We start from the raw sequence: 21,790 nt of genomic DNA, 5'->3' as shown, positions 1-21,790 counted from the left end.
GACAGAGGATGAGATGGTTGGATGGCATCACCGACACAATGGACATGGGTTTGGGTAGACTCCGGGAGTTGGTGTTGGACAGGGAGGCCTGGCATGCTGGAGTTCATGAGGTTGCAAAGAGTCGGACATGACTGAGCGACTGAACTGAACTGAACTGAATTCTAGCACACCCTCTTTGCTGGTCCTGGGGTGTCACATGGGTTTTAAATCCCGTCTCTCCCTCTGCAGTATGAAGTGAATGCTGCCCCTTCTGCCCACCTAGTGGTTATGGTAACTGTGGACATGCTTTGTAAATGAAAAAGCTGTATGCAAACAGAAAGTACATAGATCCGTTCTTACAGGGGAAGTAGCCTTTATTTCTGTTTACTGTGAACATGACTTCTGTGCTTCAGAACAGGCGAATGTGTTTGCATTTGATCTCAGCGGCCAGATGCATTACTTGTAACTATTTGACCTTTTTCCTTCTCTACTCTGGCAGGTCCGAACTGCAGTCTTGGGCTGAGGCACTGGGCTGCAGGGCAGCCAGGAAGTGAGCAATCTCTGTGGATCACAGACATGACGGGGCCAGTGGGGACTGTGGAACAGATGGCCTGAAAGGGGGTTACTTTCCCACATTCCTGGCCTGGTGGCAAAAGCCTGTGCTTCCTGAATGATTGGACCCCAGCCTGGTCCTGCTGTGATCTCACTGACCCCTGTGTGTTTCTGATGCAGATTTATGTCCACTTGAAGGAAGGCAGTGGCCCTGATGGGCTGGATGCACTGAAAAACAAGCCCCAGCTGCACAGCATGGTGGCCAGGAGCCTGTGCCGGAACGCAGCCGGGAAGAACTACATCATCTTCACCGGGCCCAGCATCACCAGCCTGACCCTCTTTGAAGAGTTTGAAAAGCAAGGTTTGTCAAGTGGGGACCGGGTTGAATGAGGACCCTCCCCCTGGAGAAGTGCGGAGATGGGGCTGGGGGTACGGGTGTGTTGTGAGCAGCATGGCCCCCAGAATGCCTGACGAGGAGGCCTGAGCCTGAGGGCCTGCTGCCTGCCCGCCCTGCTGGGCCCAGGAGATGTGAATGGAAACCTGTCTCAAGCTCGTGGTCTAGGGGACAGGTCGGTACAGGTTTTCTGGGTGCTCCTCTTCGTGTCCTTTGTGATGAGGCCAGGCCATCCGAGGAGTTTTGCTAGCGTTTTATGGGCTGCTGTAACAAAGTGCTACAGAGTGAGTGACTCATAGACAACAGGGATTTATTGCTCACAATTGCAGAGGCTGGACGTCCAGGACGGGGTGCCAGCATGGCTAGATGAGGCTGCAGACTTTTCCCTGTGTCCTCACGTGGGGAAAGGGGTGAGGGAACTCTGTGGGACCTCTTTTATAAGGGCGCCAATCCTATCCATGAGGGCTCCACCCTCCTGACCCAATCACCTCCTGAAGGCCCACTTCCAGATACCATCACCTCACATCAGGCATTAGGTTTTCGACATAGGAATTGGGAGTGGGGCACAAATATTAAATCCATAGCATCAAGGCACAGCTTCTCCTAAGGCTCTTAGGGAGTCTGAATTCCGTATTCTGTGAACTGTAATGTCACCCCTTCCAGTTGGACAGAGAATTGTGTGGATTAATACAGGCAGCTGCACAGTGGGCCTCAGAAAGGTGTTAGCTCCCCTCAGTGCTAAAATGCCTGGTTCATTTGTTGAAAAATTGAGCAAGCCTTCCATGGCTCTGGAAGAACTGGGGCTATAGAAGCAGATCCCGGCTGAGTCGGGGAGCCCCATGGCAGGCTGCATCTGTCTTCACTTGGTCCTGCATTTGGGATTTATATTCCGTCCACTCAGAAAAACCTAGAACACCCCCACTCAGCTCCTCCAGAGACTGAAATTGCAGACCTGTTGCTTAGCAACAGATCTGAAGTCTGGCCTTAAAACCAAACCCTCTCAAGTAATGGGGAGCCCACAGCTGCCAACCTGCAGCCTCAGCGACTGTGATGAGGCAGCCCCTGGGTGCTTTCCTTCTGCCAACCTGGGCTGTACCTCACTACGCTGGTTCCAGCAGGGCTCAGGGTTTAATTGTTGAGAGAATTCAGTGTGGACAGATCAGACTTTGTGAAGCAGGGCCGTGGAGGTCAAGTTGGAGAAAATTGGCCCCAACGCTCATGAACGCAGCGCCGCATGTGGTGAGCACTAGGGCTGCCGTGTCCACTGGCTGCTCGGCTCCCAGTGTGAGTGTCACGGGCATGGCGTGGAACCCCCAGGCTTCCCAGAACTGCGCTAACGGTTTCCGTGGGCCCTGCAGGCCCGAGGCCACTCATACCACCTCGTCACCTGGACCGAGGGTCACATGGTATTGTTAGGACGCTCTCATAGCGTGGGCCTGGCGGGACTGGTAGGTACAGAGTTGGGGCACCAAAGGCTTCCCCGAGACCTGGGCCGCTGGCCTGTGTTCTGGAAGAAGAGGATCCTCCCGCTCAGGGAACTAGAGGATGGAGGAGAATCTTTTAGTGGAAAAAAATAATTAGACATGGAATTTGAGTTTTTCCAAAAGCAAAGATTTTGTTACCTGTTAGAAGCATCTGAGGCTGTGAACCCTCGCATATGACCTCCTGGGCTTCCCCTGCAATGCCTGACGTGCGAGGAGGTGGTCTCCACGTTGCCCATGGATGGCTGCCTCCATGGGCAGGGACTCTGTGTTCTCTGGTCTGGTGACCCCAGGAAATTCTGACAGGCAGCCAGGGTTGAAGTCATAGCCGAGAGCCTGGCTGAGCCTCCTGGGCGCATGGAGACCGCTTTGTAACAGTATTCACATGAGAATTGCTATTTTCACAACTAAACTTGTGCACTGCTAGATTCTCTTCTTCTGTTAGAAAAATGCAGCTGCTCTTTGGGTGGTTGTGTTCATCAAGCCTGGTGGGCAATTTTAAATGTTATCCTCATTCATCTAAATTCTCTTCTTGTTTTGAAGACAGATTCTTGTTTGTAAATCTCGCAGTCTGGGTATTTGGATCCCGTTGGTGGGAGCTGTGGGGAGCCCTCTTCTCTTGGGCAGCAAGACTGGGTGTGCCCCCCAAGGGTCTGACTGAGGCGGAGGAAGGACAGGAGATCATCAGAGTCCTTCCACCACAGAAGGTGACCAGAAATTCATGCCCATGACATTGGGGAGACCATTCCCCTGTCTCTAGTCAGAATGCCCCTTCACGTCTCCTCTGGGCATGGGGAGAAGTGGGCTTCCCCATGGCTCCCAAGGGGGGGCCATGAGCAATGAGGACCAGGAAAGACCTCGAGTCCTGGAAGAATTTGGAGAAGCCTCCTTATTTCGGTTGGTCTCTGCTTGCAGGGCTCCTGCTGCAGGCAACATTCTAGGGTTCAGAGGCCCTGCTCAAGCTCTTCCCCCAGAAAACTCCGCCACTCACCACCCCCCCACAAAGCATATGTCATGTGATGACTCCTCCCTCTGCCTTTCACTTGGCTGCACATAGGCAGAGCTTCCTGAAGTGCCCTGCAGATGGCGAGTCTTGGTGAGAGGGGTAGGGTACATAGCTGGTTTGGGTTTAATGATGCCTGTCTCCGCCTGCCCAACTAAGAGCCTGAGATCATGTGCATCATGTGAGCTCAGAAGTTCTAGAAGCAGATGGGAGAATGGGTCCACAGGTTCAGCCCTGTACTGGCAGGTCGCAAGCCCTCTGGCCGTGAGAACTGCTGTCTTACTGCCGATGCTCTGCTTGTGTTAGATCTTCTGTGTGATCTTAGATACATACAGAAGTGTGGGGGAGGCAGCACATCTGGGATGAAAACTCCAAAATTTCCCATCTCTCCTGGGGAAGCAGGGGAGCCGCCCTGAGGCTGTGCGGTCCCTTTACCCACAGGGATCTACTGTTGTGGCCTGCTCAGCTCCAGGAAGAGTGACTGCACCGGCCTGCCGCCCTCCATGCTAAGCAGCCCAGCCACACCACCTGCCCGGGGCCAGCACAGCATCCGGATGAAGGGGAGCATGTCCCTGATCTGCTGGTACAACAAAGGGCACTTCCGCTTCCTGACCAATGCCTACTCGCCTGTGCAGCAAGGTGGGCATACTGGGGGCCCCAGGTGGGGCTCTGGAGGCTGGGCTTGACCCCTGCCCCTCTTTAGCTCTAGGCCGTGGAGTGGGTGATGCCTGCTGCCTCTTACATGGAGGCTGTCCCTCCTGTGCCCACAGGCTGTCAGCGCCTGGGGATTTGTTACATCAGGAGAAGCCATGAGGCTGGCCTTTGCAGATGACCTGAGCAGTTCCCCCGTAGGTCCCTAGGTCATACATAGTGTGATAATTGGCTCTGTTGAACAACATTTACATAATTGCTTCATCATTTAGGATTCTTTGAAAAATCTAATCTCATGGGAAGAGGACAAAAGTCAACCATTCTTATCTTTCAATGTTTGTATTTAAGGGAACCCACAGCTCAAACATTATTAAACAGCAGAAAAGGAAATTGCAATGACAAAGGGACCCTTTACAAAAGTACTTACAACTTCCCTGGTGGCTCAGAGAATCCACCTGCATTGCAGGAGACTTGGGTTCGGAAAATCCCCTGGAGAAGGGAGCAGCTACGCACTCCAGTATTCTGGCCTGGAGAATTCCGTGAACAGAGGAGCACGCCACGGGGTTGCAAAGAGTCAGACATAGCTGAGTGCCTTTCACTTGGAGTGTACTTGAAACGTCCCTTGGGTTCCTTTACATTAAGACATCTTTGTCTTTACTATTGGGCTTCCCAGGTGGTGCTAGTGGTAAAGAACCCGCCTGCCAATGCAGGTTAAGAGACGCCTTAACCTGAGGCGTTAAGAGACGCCAGTTGGATCGGTGGGTCAGAAAGATCCCCTGGAGAAGGGAATGGCAAACCACTCCAGTATTCTTGCCTGGAGAATCCCATGGACAGAGGAGCCTGGTGGGCTACAGTCCATACAGATTCAGACACAACTGAAGCAACTTAGCATGGCAGTCTTTACTATTAAAGGAACACTGCCAAGGAACTCAGGGGTGTGTGTGTAGTGTGTGTATTGCTATGCGCGTATGCATGTGTGTGGTATGTGTGTATATATGTCGTGTGTGTGGTATTTAGCATCTCTCGTTCACTTATCCCCATCCCTCACCTCCACACATACCTCGTATAACATTTCAGTGCAGGTTACAATCAAGGCACATGGGTGTTGTTACCCCACTCAGGGGTGTGGGGGTGTGGGTGGCAAAAGCCGACCCATCAGGTTCTATATCAAGGGCACGTAGAGGAGAGTTTTGGAATTGCCCTTGTCAGCTGAAGGCTGGATTGCCCTGGACTTCTGCTGTCTTTCGGCTTGGGCCTCGGGGCGGGACCAGAGGATCTCTTGGAAGGTATCTCCTGGAAGTATCTTGGAAGGTGTGGGTCTAAGGTGTTGGAGTTGCTTCCCACCAAATTATTTTAAGTGATGGCCTCTGAAGCGATGTCCCAAAGCAGGAGATTGCCCATGTCTGAACTGGTGCAGTGAGGTGGCAGAGAAAAGACTGCGTCTGGGAACGTTAGGGAAAAGCCTGCAGTGGGCTCGAAACCCTAAGTCTCAAACACTAGAGCCCTTTAATTAGACCAAGGGAAGGAGGCAGGAGGCTATTAAGGGGCAAAGACAATAAAATTGGGAGGGTTGGTTTTTAAATAAGCGGAAACGAGTATTCTTGTTCAGTTCAGTGATTCTTTCCTTTTCTAAAGTGTGCTCTCTGTTATTAATCATGAAGTTCCAAATCCTAGACACCTTTAAAAATCTCGAGGTGTGTGTCCACAACCTGGCTGCAGACCGACCCCCACCTCCAAGCCCCTGAGCCCTCCCCGCCCCATTAGGGCCTGTGGACACTGTGAGCCCATCTGGGAGAGAGGAGACCCTGGGTATGGCCGAGGGGCTCACAGAGTAGAAGCTCTGATGTCGGCATGCTCCCCACTTGGAGTCCTTTTCCTGGTTCCACCCAAGGGTCTTGCTGCTTAATGGAGATAGTTCTGGTGTGATTGTCCTTCTGCTGTGCTTCAAAAACATGATTTTTTAAAACTACCTAGTATTTCATCCTTAGATTGTGTCATAATTCTTTATCTTGCTCCCTATTAATGATCGTTTTTTTCACAATAGGAAGAGTGATATAGTGAAGATTTTTATAGATAAATCTTCAGGTACATCTTTGATTGCTTCCTCAGGATAAATCTAAAAGTTAAATGGTTGTGCCGAAGGGTCTGAATGGTTTTAAGACTCTGATGCTGTGCCAAAAGGCTGTACTTATTACCACTGCAGTGGTTACAAGAGACTGAGATTTCTCCTGCTGTGCCAACACTGTATTTGTTTTCTTTTCTCAATTTGTCAATAAGATGGCTGAAAATGCTATAAAATTTTAACTATAAATTGCCATGACTGTTGGTGAGGTTGAACATCTCTTCATGTGTTTATTAGCTGATTTTCAATGATTTTGTCATGTTCTTTTAAATTTTTCATTTGAAGTACTTGTCTTAGGAACTTGACACGTTATGAAAGATTTTATGCCCATAGCAGGTATTTTTATGCATTTGTTTTCCTTTTGCTTTTATTTATGGTCAGTATTTTTAACATTCAAAGGGTTTTCATTTCCACATCGGCACAGCTGTGGAGGGGCTTCCAAGGTGGCACTTGTCGTGAAGAACCTGCTTACCAATATGGGAGACCTAAGGGGCTGGGGTTCGGTCCCTGAGCTGGGAAGACCCATGGAGGAGGATATGGCAAGCCACTCCAGTTTTTGCCAGGAAAATCCCATGGACAGAGGAGCCTGGTGGGCTACAGTCCATAGGGTCGCACAGAATCAGACTTAGCAGGCATGCACTGCTGTTAACCATGTTATTTGTTCTCATGCTTAAAAAACCCCTGCTCTGGCCCAAGGCCAGGTAAGTAAATAGTTCACCTGGTTGTTTTATAATGTGATTTTGTGCTCTTTGCACTTGGAATTTATTTTGGTATGTGGCATCAGTCAAGGTGCTACTATTTTTTTTTGATAAGTGGCAAAGATTGGTTGACCAAGCAGCCCCACCTCTGTTCCCGAACCATTGATCAAATAATTATTTTTTCCCTACTTATTTTAAATATCACCCAGATGACAGAGTCTCCTATGTTCTAAAGATTGCTTGCCGGCTTTATACTGTCTTCTATTATGAACATATATGCTCTTCTAAAAGGTGAGCAGAATTTCCCATTTCAGAAAACATGTAACTACTTATGAACAGTTTGTTGTTTAGTCACTCAGTTGAATTTTAACCTTTGTGACCCCATGGACTGCAGCATGCCAGGCTTCTCTGTCCTTCATCATCTCCCTGAGCTTGCTCAAACTCAAGTCCATTGAGTCAGCGTTACCATCCAACCATCTCATCCTCTGTCATCACCTTCTCCTCCTGCCTTCAGTCTTTCCCAACATCAAGGTCTTTTCCAGTGAGTCAGCTTTTTGTATCAAGTGTCCAAAGTATTGGAGTTTCAGCTTCAGCATCAGTCCTTCCAATGAATATTCAGGGTTGATTTCCTTTAGGACGGACTGATTGGATCTCCATGCAGTCAAGGGACTCTCAAGAGTCTTCTCCAACACCTCAGTTCAAAAGCACCAATTCAGAGCTCAGCCTTGTTTGTAGTCCAGCTCCCACATCCATACATGACTACTGGAAAAACCATAGCTCTGACCTTTGTCAGCAAAGTGATGTCTCTGCTTTTTAATACGCTGTCTAGGTTAGCCATAGCTTTTCTTCCAAGGAGCAAGCGTCTTTTAGTTTCATGGCTGCAGTCACTATCTGCAGTGATTTTGGAGCCCTAAAAGATAAACTCTGTCACTGTTTCCATTGTTTCCCCATCTATTTGTGATGAAGTGATGGGACCAGATGCCATGATCTTCTTTTTTTTGAATGTTGAGTTTTGAATGTTAAGTCAGCTTTTTCACTCTCCTCTTTCACCTTCATCAGGAGGCTCTTTTGTTCCTTTTCGCTTTCTGCCAGAAGGGTGGTGTCATCTGCATATCTGAAGTGAAAGAAGAGAGTGAAGTCAGTAAGTCATGTCCATCTCTTTGCCACCCCATGGACTGTAGCCTACCAGGCTCCTCCATCCATGGAATTTTCCAAGCAAGAGTACTGGAGTAGGTGGCTATTTCCTTCTGCAGAGGACCTTCCTGACCCAGCAATTGAACCCAAGTCTCCCATATTGTAGGCAGACACTTTACCACCTGAGCCACCAGGGAATCTGAGGTTATTGACATTTCTCCTGGCACTCTTGACTCCAGCTTGTGCTTTATCCAGCCCGGCATTTTGCATGTTGTACTCTGTATATAAGTTAAATAAGCAGGGTGACAATATACAGCCTTGACGTACTCCTTTCTTGATTTGGAACCAGTCTGTTGTACATGTCCCATTCTAACTGTTGCTTCTTGACCTGCATACAGGTTTCACAGGAGGCAGGTAAGGTGGTCTGGTATTCCCATCTCATGAAGAATTTTCCAGTTTGTTGTGATCCACACAATCAAAGCCTTTAGCATAGTCAGTGGAGCAGAAGTAGATTTTTTTGTAAATTCTCTTGCTTTTTCTATGATCCAGCAGATGTTGGCTGTTTGATCTCTTGTTCCTCTACCTTTTCTAAAGCCAACTTAAACATCTGGAAGTTCTCGTTTCATGTACTGTTGAAGCCTAGCTTGAAGAACTTTGAGCAGTACTTTGCTGCCGTGTGAAATGAGTGCAATTGTGCAGTAGTTTGAGCATTCTTTGGGATTATTTTTCTTTGGGATTGGAATGAAAACTGACCTTTTCCAGTCCTGTGACCACTGCTGAGTTTTCCAAATGTGCTGACATACTGAGTGCAGCACTTTCACAGCATCATCTTTTACGATTTGAAATAGCTCCACTGGAATTCCATCACCTCCACTAGCTTTGTTCATAGTGATGCTTCCTAAGGCCCACTTGACTTTGCACCCCAGAATGTCTGGCTCCAGGTTAGTGATCACACCATCATGGTTATCTGGGTCATTATGATCTTTTTTGTGTAGTTCTTCTGTGTTTTCTTGCCACCTCTTCTTAATATCTTTTGCATCTGTTAGAGCCATACCATTTCTGTCCTGTATTGTGCCCATCTTTGCATGAAATGTTCCCTTGGTATCTCTAATTTTCTTGAAGAGATCTCTAGTCTTTCCCATTCTATTGTTTACCTTTATTTTGCATTGATCACTGAGGAAGGCTTTCTTCTCTCTCCTTGCTATTCTTTGGAACTCTGCATTCAAATGGGTATATCTTTCCTTTTCTCCTTTGCTTTTTATTTCTCTTCGTTTCACAGCTATTTGCAGGGTCACCTTAGACAGCCATTTTGCCTTTTTGCATTTCTTTTTCTTCGGTATGATCTTGATTCCTGCCCCCTGTATGATGTCACCAACTTCCATCCATAGTTCTTCAGCCACTCTGTCTATCAGATCTAATCCCTTGAATCTATTTGTCACTTCTACTATATAATCGTAAGGGATTTGATTTAGGTCATACCTGAACGGTCTAGTGGTTTTCCCTACTTTCTTCAATTTAAGTCTGAATTTGGCAATAAGGAGTTCATGATCTGAGCCACAGTCAGCTTCCAGTCTTATTTTTGCTGACTATATAGAGCTTCTCCATCTTTGGCTACAAAGAATATAATCAATTTGATTTTGGTATTGACCATCTGGTGATGTCCATGTGTAGAGTCTTCTCTTGTGTTGTTGGAAGAGGGTGTTTGCCATTACCAGTGTGTTCTCTTGGCAAAATCCTGTTAGCCTTTGCTCTGCTTCATTTTATACTCCAAGGCCAAACTTGCCTGTTACTCAAGGTGTCTCTTGACTTCCTACTTTTGCATTCCAGTCCCCTATGATGAAAAGGACATCTTTTTTTGGTGTTAGTTCTAGAAATTCTTATATGTCTTTATAGAACTGTTCAGCTTCTTCAGCGTTAATGGTTGGAACATAGACCTGGATTACTGTGATACTGAATGATTTGCCTTGAAAACGAACAGAGGTCATTCTGTCACTTTTGAGATTGTACCCAAGTACTGCATTTCAGACTCTTGTTGCCTACGATGGCTACTCCATTTCTTCTAAGGGATTCTTGCCCACAGTAGTAGATATAATGGTCCTCTGAATTAAATTCACCCATTTGGGTCCATTTTAGTTCTCTGATTCCTAAAATGTGGATGTTCACTCTTGCCATCTCCAGTTTGACCACTTCCAATTCCTTTTTTCATGGACCTAACATTCCAGGTTCCTATGCAATATTGTTCTTTACAGCATCAGACTTTACTGTCATCGTCAGACACATCCACAACTGGGCATTATTTCCACTGTGGCTCAGCCTCTTCTTTCCTTCTGGAACTATTTTTCTGCTCTTCTCCAGTAGCATACTGGCCACCTACCAACCTGGGGAGTTCATCTTTCAGTGTCACATCTTTTTGCCTTTTCATACTGAACATTTTAGGGAATTATTTATTATTCTTTACTCCAGATTCTAAGGGAGAATGAGCCCTCTTTCAGAAAGTGTGAGCCCTGTCATTGTTCAGTTACTCAGTTGTGTCCCAATTCATTGCAACCCCATGGACTGCAGCACGCCAGACTTCCCTGTCCTTCACCATCTCCCTGAACTTGCTCAAACTCAAGTCCATTGAGTCAGTCATGCCGTCCAACCCTCTCGTCCTCTGTCATCCCCTTCTCCTCCTGCTTTCAGCCTTTCCCAGCATCAGAGTCTTTTCTAATGATTTGGCTCTTTGTATCAGGTGGCCAAAGTATTGGAGCTTCAGCATCAGTCCTTCCAGTGAATATTCAGGATTGATCTCCTTTAGGATGGACTGGTTGGATCTCCTTGCAATCCAAGGGACCCTCGAGAGTCTTCTCCAACATTATAGTTCAAAAGCATCAATTCTTCAGCACTCAGTCTTCAGTGTGAGGGTACACAGGCTCTTTAAGTTACATGCTGTCATTTACCCAGGGTCATCCCCATGAAGAACCAAATCCTTTTTGAGTCTTCCATCTCCCTCTTTGCCCATAGGGTTCGGAGTCCATGAGGCTCGTGTGGGTGTGGAGTGTCTGCATATCAGACATCGGGTCTGTGTGTCAGGTCTTGACTCATTCGCTCAGACTTAGAGAAGGGCAGAAAGGATGTCAGCCCAGCCAGAAAAAAACCTGGAGGAGGTGGAGAGACAGACCCCTGCAACAGGAAGACAGGTAGTTCTGTCATAGGCCCACGTGAACCTACAGTGTCACAGAGGTTAACTCTTAGAATATAGATGTGCAGAGGGTCACACCCAGCCACAGACATACAAGGGTGCTCCCAGAGAGAACACATCATCCCTGGTTATGACGTCAGCAGAGACAATAAATATCACATAACCTCTTGTCAATATTTCCAATGTCTAAAGTTTTTCAGTCCTCAGAAAAGGCTATTAATAGGGCTGCAGTCTCACCCTTTTCATCTTGAGTAGTATCTGAAATCTAAGGTATCACCAGGGAGGAGGCTGGACTGGTAATAACCTTGGAGAAATGCTCAAAGAGACTGACAGAAACCTGGATTTTGAAGCCAGTCTCCTCTTTCCAGCTGTAATTCTCATTTAAGTTCAAAAGTGTGAAGGAATAGGGAGGAACCTTCTTCCCCCGAGAGGAGAGGAGCAGGCCTCTCACACCTGGGTGAGCAGCCCTGGAACTACCGCCCTGCCGGTGCTGAGGGCAGCCGGTAGGGACCGCAGGGCCCCGGCCAGCACCACGCCCTCATCCCTGGAGAGTGGGCCCAACCTGCTGGGACCCTGCTGCCTCACAGCGAGGCTTCCCCTGCCTTTGGGAAGAGAGAAGGGAGGATTTTATCAGACGGCCTGACCTGCTCATACCCACATGGATCTGGGAAGCCCTAAGGGGCCTCTTTAGCCCCAGAGGAGGCTGTAGTTGAAAGTCAGGCAAATTAAAATAGAGCCAGCGATGGGAAGCCTCCCCAGGCCAGGCGTGAGGTGGGGGTGTTTGCTCACTTGTGTTTGGGGTTGGGTGGTGAGCACAGGCCCAGGGCAGGTCCCTGCAGGAAGGGTGCTGTACAGAGACCGCCCTCCGTGGAGGTGGAGAGCCCGGCCTTGGAGGACCTGCGTGTGGCCGCGGCACCTGGCAGTAGAGTGTCTCTGTGGAGAGAGCCTCTCTCAGGATCTGGGCCCCAGGAGCCTCTGACTGGGAGAAGGCCCTGGACGGGCACCGTGGTCCTTTGAGCTCTTGAGGCTTTAGAAAGCGTGTTGCCTGGGTGCTGCCCCAGCGTCCCCACACCTCCAGAGCGAGCTTCTCAGCCTCTCATAAGATCTCCAGACACTTCATCAGTGCAGAAAGTCAGTATTTGGGGAGCAGGGATGGGAGACAAAAAAAAAACTATTCTGGTTTAGGGCTGAGTCTCAGCAGATGGACCTGTGTGACTCTTGTCTCCCGCCCGTCCCTCAGTAGGAAGGGGGTGACGAGCCATTTTTACTTCAACTACTGGAGAAGGGAAGGCTACCCACTCCATTATTCTGGCCTGGAGAATTCAATGGACTGTATAGTCCATGGCGTCGCAAAGAGTCGGACACGACTGAGCGACTTTCACTACTCACATGTATTTAAGCAGCGCTAACATTTCACAGCCCTGTGAACTAATCCCTGGAAACAGTGGCAGTCTTCTCCACCACATGGTGCTGCTGCAGAGGAGGCTGCTCAGAGGAAATGCTGTGTAGCCCCCACCACACTTGACCGTCCTTCCGCCCACACATCACCTCTGAGGGTGCAGTGGATGGCACCCCCCAGTCAGGGCGAGTCTCAGAAGACAGGTTGTTGGGCAGCAGGCTGGAGAGGGCTGACTGATCTCTCTCTGCTTCTCACTCCTGGTCGGTGGGATGTTTCACTCTTGCCATGACTTTGGTCATGGCCCTGGGACTCAGTTATACGGTGTTTGAAGGCATGTGAGAGAGTGCATTTGAGGATCAGTGAAGGGTAAAGGGTTCTGTCCACGGGAGGCATGGAGGAGCCTGGGGTCAGGTGGCTCCTGGTTCTTCTGAACCCTGCCTTGAGCAGAGCAGGTGGACTGGTCCCCTGGCCCCCTGACAGGGGGCCAGGAGGTGGCCACCTTCTCGCACCGCTCTCAGACCTGGCGGAAGGAGTGGGAGCCTGGGGAAGGGAAGAGGGGGCCGGTGAGTCCTGGCCTCCTCTCTGCTCTCAGGGCCCCATCGGGTGCTGAGCCCTACTCCACTCACACTCGCCTTTGCGCCATTATCTGCCGCGGGCCCTGCCCTGGTCTGTGCTGTGGCTCCATGTTCTTTGCTCACCTGACCTTGTTTTCCTCAGCTCCCCTGAAGCTTCAGTGATGTTGTTGATAGTGGTTTTTTCCCATCTCCTCCCCTGCTGTCTGTTTTGACAAGCAGGCAGGATGGAGAAGAACGTGATCTGAATGGGGGTCTGCAGGGGAGGCTCAGAGGGGATGTCCCGCCTGTCTCTGCAGGAGTGATCATCAAGAGGAGGAGCGGGGAGATCCCCTGCCCCCTGGCCGTGGAGGCCTTCGCCGCCCACCTCAGCTACATCTGCAAGTACGATGACAAGTACAGCAAGTAAGTGAGCCGGCGCCGGTGAGTGTCGCGGGGGCCTCACCGCCGAGAGCTGGGGGCTGCCCTTATCAGGGTTGACAGATGAAGACCCTGAGAGAGGAAATCCTGAGCCCTCAGCCTGGTGTCCCCCCAGGGCCCAGCCACGCGGCCACCCCCGCCTCCCACCGCCTGGCCGCCTGCACTGCGGCCCTGTCCCCCTTCTTCCACGTCCGCCATCGGGCCGACCCCGCCCGCTATTGTCCCTGAGGCCCTGCCCTGCGTCCCCTCCGCAGACGGGGCGCGGGCCCTCATGTCACTGGGCTGAGCCATGGTTACTTAGTCATTTCACGTGTGAGTGTGAGTGTGCTCAGGCACAGTATCATCATGAGTGCACACATGGTTTGCACCACACGCATGTGTGTGTACGTGTTCATGCCCCAGTGCTGTCTCCAGGCAGCTCCCATGCCCACATCGGGAGCTGTTGAACCTTGGCCTGTTAACGACTGGGCCTGAACCTCACAATCTAAAACAGGGCGAGACTAACCCAGAGGGCGGTGGGCATTTTCTCAGCCCTCCTTGAGGGTCATTGATGTCTCCCAGGCTGCTTGGTGGGGAGGGCAGTGCAGGAACCTGGGCCTCCTGGAAAAACCCAGGTGTAGAGGGCGCCCCACTCCCTCAGAGTCACTGCACTGTCTTCCTGGAGCCCTGGCCTGCCTGGCAGCTCACTGGCCTGGGCGGTGCTCACAGGGCAGCCTGTGTGATGGAGCAGACATCGCAGGCTGCCCTGGCTGGGCACTTCAGTGGTGCTGAGGTTGCCGACCCTCCAGTACCCAGCATTTGGGGTGCAGAGACACACGTGCATGCAGAGGACAACAGCACAGGGGTGGGTCCTGAGGCGGGGCTCTCCAGCAGAGAAGGCTCTCCTGAGGTGACAGCTGTCCTCCGTCTGGGGGAAGGAGGGGTGGTGAAGAGAAGAGTGAGGAGCTGCGGGTGGTCGCAGCAGGAGGGGCTCGGGACACTCGGCACTTGTGCAGGGAAGCCCCACAGCCCTGTGTCCTCCCGAGCTCCAGCCACACCACACAGGCTCAGGACGTGCCACACAGGGAAGCCCCACAGCCCTGCGTCCTCCCGAGCTCCAGCCGCACCACACAGGCCTGACTCCTGGTTTCAGTGGCCCCTGCGGTGCCCGCCTCCTCACACCTGATCCCTTCCTAGGGACTGTTTTCATCTTAAGTAAAGTTCACGTGCCTGAGCCTCAGTGAGAGCTGCCCTCCCCCCTCCTTGTTCCCCCCTCCCCAGCCTGATTCCCACCCCCATGCTCCCGACAGCACCCCGTTGAGCCCAACGAGGCCTTTGGGAATCTCTCCTGCACGGGGTGCCTGGGCACCATCTGAGTCAGCCCTTTTACCCTTCTGTCCTCTTAGGTATTTCATTTCTCATAAACCGAACAAGACCTGGCAGCAGGTGTTCTGGTTTGCCGTCAGCATAGCGGTCAATAATGCCTACATTCTGTACAAGATGTCAGACGCCTATCATGTGAAGAGGTACAGCCGGGCCCAGTTCGGTGAGAGACTCGTGCAAGAGCTGCTGGGCCTGGAGGATACCTCTCCAAGCCTCTGATGTCCTGGGCGTGGCCCAGGCTAGGTAAGGACCAGGTCCAGGGAGGGACGGGGGAGCCTGACGTCTGACCTGCCGGCCAGAGACCCGGAGACACCCTGTGTGTGGCCGCAGTCCAGGCAGGGTGCTCAGGGCCTCTGGAGGGGCCAGCACGGACCTGGTCAGAGGGTGGCGCCATCCGGTTTCCACACAGAGAAGAGCACGGCTTCCCTCCGGAGAGTGGCCACCACCTTGGAGTGAGCACCTTGCAGGTGTGGCCCTGAGCCAGACCTTCCGTGCCACCAGCGCAGGGCAGGGCACCCTCACGATCCCCGTGGAGGCCATGGGGAGCCCGTTCAGCACAGGGGACCTGGGAGGGCTGCTGCCATCATGGGTGCCAGGGATGGAATGAGCTGGTGAAGATGAAAGATGTCCACGACGTGGTTCAGGTCACGCAGTGTCTGAAGGCCATGGGAAGGGAGCCAGCTGGGATTGTTTGGGGGTGTGTAGGAACCCAGAGGGTTTGCCAGTGTTTGCCTCAAGTGGGCAGCTCAGAACGGGGCTCGTAGCAGAAAAAACACAGGCTGGCATCGCTGAAAGGCAGTGTTGGCATGGGGAGTGGGGCCACTCTGGTGTGTGCACGAGGCACTCCTGCCTGTCCCGGAGTGGCTGGTGTATGGGGAGAAAGACGGTGACAGAATGGCAGTGAAGTGTGACGCTGTTTTTTATTTTTAGATATATCTTCAGGTTATTTTCTTACTGTTGCTCAAGATCTTCTGTAAAAGGCAATGTCCCTCTTCTGTCCTCACCCTCTCACCCCGCCCTGTCGTGGCTCCTTGCATGATCACGGGCCTGGCCTGAACCTGGGCCAGAAAGGGTACTTTGTGTCCATCAAACCATGGGGGCCTGTGGGCCTGAGCTTTGCACAGACGCCGTCACCGGCAGAATTACTTGTCTTGGAAAATACACAGCACGGCTGAGACAACAGATTGTCTCTGTGGGTGACCACTCTCTCTCATGTGGTCACTGGGCAGTGCTGGCCAGCCTCACTGCCCGCCTCGTGATGGTGTGGTGGGCATTTGTGTGTGACTCCCAGGGCCTGGGGTCTGCTCACCACAAGCCTGAAAGGCCTCTGTGATGAGCAGCTGGCAGCAAGGGCTCTACTTACTTCTCAGAACACCTGGGCCTTCTCTGAACCAAGGTTCACACGTCTCCCTGGGAGACCTCCGCTAGGGTGGTCGGCTGGTCTGGCTGTCCCCACCGATAAGAAACGAGTAATTTCTGAAGTTACGTGATCTCCCTTCAACCCGGTTAATGTCGCCCCCTTATTTTTACAAATGCAAACCTACTCTACTCAGGCTTTGGGATGTTCTTCCTTGTTGTCACCGGTTAATCACAAGTGTTGCTGGCAGCATGCTCCAGATTCACACCGTATCTGTACCCAGTTCACGATGTCACCTCGCCCTGTGGTTTTAATTCGATGCCACGGATTGTAGGCCAAATTTTAAATTGTGTTTCAAAACACCTTTGCCGTGTCCTTTAATTGGATTGAAAGAACTTTTACCACATGGAGAAATCTATTTTTAATTTGTGATGCTTTTCTACAAGGTCCACTATTTCTGAGTTTAATGCATTTCCAACACTTAGGGAGACTCTAATGGAAGCTAATGAATTTTCTTTTCTGTCCAAGTAAGTAAAAGAAAAAATAAAAGTCTATTTAGATGTTGACTCTTTGTTAATATGTGCGTTTGTTTAAAAGGTCAAAGACAAAACTCCAGGCCACTCTTGTGAGTCTTGATTTCTTGTATAATCCAGTATATATGATCTTGCCACTCTAGTATCATGAACCAAGAGCAGTTTAGAAGAAAAATCCAGTTGACTGTTGGGTAGAAATGCACGTGATGCCCTGTCCTGTGACTGCTTAGTTGTACTGATAGGTGCCTCTGCCATCAGACACATCATGCCTGCCTCCACCCGGGTCTGTCCTCTGCTAGGCCGTGTGTCATTCTCATTCAACACCAGAGGTGCTGCTGTGACCAGCAGTGGGTGACTTCACGTTACCAAGTAATTATAGAGGAATTACGCCATATTGGTGCTCTGGTTTTGAGATGGTGGCCACCTGGTTTCTGATAAATGATTGAGAGACCAGCAGGTTAGCTGGGTTTCTGGTGGAGCCTGTTGTGATAGCACCAGCTCTCGGGTTCAAAGGGATTTCCCTTCTCTTTCTAGGAGGACAAAATGCCAGGCAGCACTGACTAGGAAAGCCTTCAGGGACCCGACTGCACCCATGGATGGGGTGTGGGGTGACTGGTCAAAAGTCACCCGACTCCATACCTCCCTGGGCCTGAAGGCTGGCAGATCCACACTGGACAGGCTCACTGGGAAGCTGGAACTGGCCCCAGGAAGGGGCCCAGCTAGAGGTTCTCAGGGGAGAGGCTGCCAGCAGGGCCCTGGCAGAAGCTGGGAGGTAGGTGGCCCCCTTCATTCTGTGGCAAACCAGTCCTGTAGGAGGTCTTTGCTGCAGGGTCTAGAAAGGAAGGGCGGACAGTGAGCTCCCAACCCTGTTGGGAAAGCACCAGCAGGACTTCTAAGCTTCTCCAGAGAACATCGCATAGCTGAATGCAAGGTAAACTGTTGGGTTCCACACAGTTTCTGATGTGTCACATGACCTCAGCTGTCTTTGGAAGTAGGTAACGTAATTCTTGGGCTTCCCTGGTGGCTCAGAGGTAAAAAATCCGCTTGCAATGCAGGAGACTGCCTGCAGTGCAAGAGACTCAGGTTTGATCCCTGAATCGGGAAGATCCCCTGGAGGAGGCAATGGCAACCCACTCTAATATTCTTGCCTGTAGAATCCCAAGGACAGAGGAGCCTGACAGGCTATAGTCCATGGGGTCACAAGAGTCGGACACTACCAAGCAACTGAACCACAAACACCACCAGGCAAATTCTTAGGAGAATCTAATTAGGATGATTTTCTGTTTGGATTTGGTACCTTCTTTGGCAGGGTCTGTGTTTGTCTTTTCTCCCCACACTCTGCTTCCTTCCCAAAGCCTCAATTTTGAACAATATTTTACTTTGGTCACTGGAACATTACATGAGTATTTCAAAACTCAGGTGAGTGACATAGAAACTTGGCATCTGGACCATTCTGGGCAAAGATATCCAGTTTATTGACTGCATTAGACAAGACCTGGCTGCCAAAACGGATTAACTCTGCAGCTGTGGCCAAGATAAGATCGCAGATAGACGGGGAGGACCTGGATGCACGGCGGGTGCCGCCGCCACCCTGAGGAACCCTGCCTCAGCATCTGCATTGAGAGGGCCCCTAACCAGGGGGTGAGGCAGGCTCGCCACCACCAGTGAGAGATGTCCCCTCCAGCCTGTGGCAAAGGGAAAAGGCACCCCCCACAGCAGGCCCTGAGGTGGAGGAGGACAACTCAGTGACAGGCTGATGGGAGCAGGGAGGAAGGGTTCACTGACCTGTGCCACGGGCAACCACGCACAGACAGACAGGGCCTCGTCCATGGGCCCAGAGAGCTCCCTGTGCCCCAGTTCTCCACCCAGGTGCCCCACAAGGTGGGCCTGGACACCTGTGTCCCCAGCTTGCAGGAAGGCATTGGCAAGGGGGACGTTTTACTGTTTACCCAGGTGAGCCGGTGGACCTGATGCTGAGACCATGGTCTAAACCGCTGCACAGACTGCTCCCCAGAGTCATCAGTAGGGCTGGCGGCTTTAGCCCCAGTTGATGTAGTGCCTTTATAGGGTATTTCCTCCTGTCTGAGGCTTTACAGACACGTGAGACCAAACCTCTCTTCTGATCTGAAATATTGCAGGTGCTCAAGGTGCACACCCTCCCTGCACCATTTTCTCAGGTGCATTCTTTTCTTGCCCTGGATCCAGGTGGGAGTTTTTGAACTCCCACCTGGAGTTCAAAGGCCTGATGCAGCCCAGGTTGACCTGGTGGTAAGCTGAGGTCTGGGCAGTGGTTGGCCGGAAAAGGGCCCTCGGCTGCAGCCAGCCCTGTGCTGAGCCAGCTGACCTCTCACCAGGCGGCACAAGGGGAGCTGAAGGGGAAAGGGTGCCCCTGGAACCTCTCCCCAGGTGCCTGCCAGCTGTCCTGTGGACCAGGGGCTAGAGGCAGAAGCCAGGTCTCCAGAGCGTCATGATCCCTCTCCTCAGGTACTGGCTGCCCACTCACCAGCTAGTGTCTGTGTCTCGTTCTGTCCCCACGATGGGCAAAGGCTCATCAGCAGTCTTGGTGTAGAAAGCCAAGGGCTCCAAAGGAAAGGGAACCCAGGAAACCGAACACAGTTCCCAGGAAGTGCCTCAGCCCCGCCCAAGGGCTCCTCAGCCCGCTCTGGAAGACAGCTCTGCGGAACGGTCCTGTGGTTCTGTGCCCTTGCTGTCACCATAAACGCCTTCTGTCTTCATTAGGAAGAGTGCTGAGACTCCATCACCTAAGCCTTTATTCCATGTGGCTTCTCTGCGTGGCTCATTTTTAAAAGGATTTTTAAAGCTCCTTTCTGGGTATGTCCTCTCCCGTTAAGAAGTACAAGAGGGTATCAGCACCAGGGGGCACTTGGAGCGTCGCTCGAGGATGTGAGCAGCGAGTGAAGATGTGCCACGTGTGTTGGGGCTGGGTCTTTCCCCCTGCCCAGAGCACGCCCCTTTTCTCCACCGTCCAGGCCCTCCCAGCTGTGGCCACTGCTGGAGATGCTGTCCTTGGGAGTGCACAGCCATGACTGGGTCTCCTTAAAGGAGAGGAGACACTTGGCTGTGTCCCTTCTTCATCAGCTGCTGTGCTGCAGATGTAGGGCTTTTTTCCTACGTTACTTGGAAGCGTGCCCTTTTGTGTCCATATTTGGAGATGAAGGCTGAGGTGCAGGAGAGGCCCCTGAATTCTGTGGGGACTATGCGGGGAAGGAGGAGGTGGGAGTGGGTGCTGGGCTCGTGTGCAGGTGTGAGGGCTCGGGTGTCCGTCAGGCGGGATGGCCTGCGGCAGAGGGTGACAGGTGACACCCGAGACACCGCATCTCCCAGCTGGAGGACCGCAAGGGTAGAGCACCTCCCTGCTCGATCTCTGTCTTTAATCTGTGGCTCATTCTTTTACACATTCCTCAGACAAGGCTATATCAAAGCCAAACTGTGACCCACAGTACTGAGTGTTTATTACACCCAGGCCTGGCTCTCGGCTCTGCCTGAGAGCCAGGACCGTCACTGCCCCTCCTCCTTGAGTGGGGAAAGTGATGCTTCATGCCCATGGTAGCTCCAGGGGGTGGACCTCAGTCACTCCCACCACCGCCCCCACTGTTGGCGGTTCACTCTTCCGGCAGGGATGGTGCCAAGAGCCAGGCACCCAGCTAGGAAACGGCATGGTCTGTGCCTCGAGGGTGCTGGTCGCACATGTGTGGGCTCCACCCAAAGAAGGTCTCCATAAGGGGCAAGCCCCGTGTGGTGGGGGTGCTGTCGGTACTGCTGCCAGGGCACAGTACACCCCCTCCAAATGGTGGGGCACTTCACCTGGGCAGGCAGCAGATGCGCCTGCCTGCACACCCCCAGAAAGACGGGATCTGAGCCTCAGGAGGCTGGGACGGGACTGCCTCTGGCCAGGACCAGCTGGTTTATATGTAACTGTCTTTGGAGAGCATGGCAGCACGTAGAGCAACAGAGCAAGAAGTGGTCTCAGCTACTCAAGAGGCACAGGGAAAGCTTCTCGTTGCATCCATACTCATATTAAGTTGTGACACTTCCTTTCACTCGTTCTGAGCTTGTAGCTGGTTCTGTTTTCCCCTGGGAAGCGAGCCCACCTCTTTCCCCACCTTCCCCCACTAAGAAAGGGCTGCAGTTCAGGCAACAGTGAGTGGTGGAAAAAATAATTAATTGGACAGATGATATTTTAGCTTTGTAATTAGCTCTCCCCCTAGACTTAGCTGTTTAAAAAACATACATCTAGCTTCACAGTTGGGAACTTCTGTAAGTAGTACACAGAGGAGGGAATGGTGCTTCTGTGACTTTAGCAGGTTTAAAAAGATGGACTCAAAGCAGTTGTACACATTTTTCGGTGTAAATTTTAAAACTGGAGTTGTGGGATTTTTGATTGAGGTATTTTGGGGTAACTTTCATCCATTTCAACGTAAGGGCCCAGTATGATGTGATCCTTCTTGATGCTTATCACTGCTTGTCAATAGAAGTACAGTGTCCAAAGTGGGGTGGATGCTCTGCCAGCTCCAGTACCAGTGAAGCCACGTGTCCAGTCCCGGCCCCTCCCTACAGCAGGAGGCATCCACCAGTCGGGGGTCTAGGAGGCAAGGACAGTGGGTCCACATGGAAAGCGAATGATAGAAGGGGCAGCTGGGGAGACGGGTAGTGAGTGTGGCGCCGTGCTGGCCCGGGGCAGGGGCGTGGCAGTGGTCTCTGGTCCTCCTCCCCGCTGCTGGGCACGGTGCAGGTCACCCTCAGGTGCCTCACCTCAGGGGAGGGGATTTCCAGCACCAGAGAGAGCTGCGCAGAGTGGGCACGGGACACCTTCAAAAGCAGGGGACACTGCCTACTGCTAACCGTCTTGGTGGGCAGGGGGCAGCATTGGGCAGGACAGTCTTCCTGCAGCTCTGATCTTGACTAAGGAAGAGCAGAAAATGGCCGGGGAT

At 51.6% G+C, this 21,790-nt stretch overlaps 1 protein-coding gene across 1 annotated transcript in view; it reads left to right on the top strand.

Annotated features, from left to right (window-relative positions):
- Window positions 1-16,834, top strand: part of PGBD5 (piggyBac transposable element derived 5) — a 97,959-nt gene extending 81,125 nt beyond the window's left edge. The window contains exons 4-7 of the mRNA XM_070364638.1: window positions 712-892; window positions 3,851-4,048; window positions 13,466-13,571; window positions 14,972-16,834. Coding sequence (XP_070220739.1) covers window positions 712-892; window positions 3,851-4,048; window positions 13,466-13,571; window positions 14,972-15,167 — 681 coding nt within the window. The 3' untranslated portion in view covers window positions 15,168-16,834. The remainder of the gene's footprint in view (window positions 1-711; window positions 893-3,850; window positions 4,049-13,465; window positions 13,572-14,971) is intronic.
- Window positions 16,835-21,790: the final 4,956 nt, after the last annotated feature.

This window comes from Bos mutus, chromosome 28 (assembly GCF_027580195.1).
Source record: "Bos mutus isolate GX-2022 chromosome 28, NWIPB_WYAK_1.1, whole genome shotgun sequence".
NCBI lineage: Eukaryota > Metazoa > Chordata > Mammalia > Artiodactyla > Bovidae > Bos > Bos mutus.
Note: the sequence above shows the minus strand (reverse complement) of the source record. Positions and strands in the feature narration are given on the sequence as shown.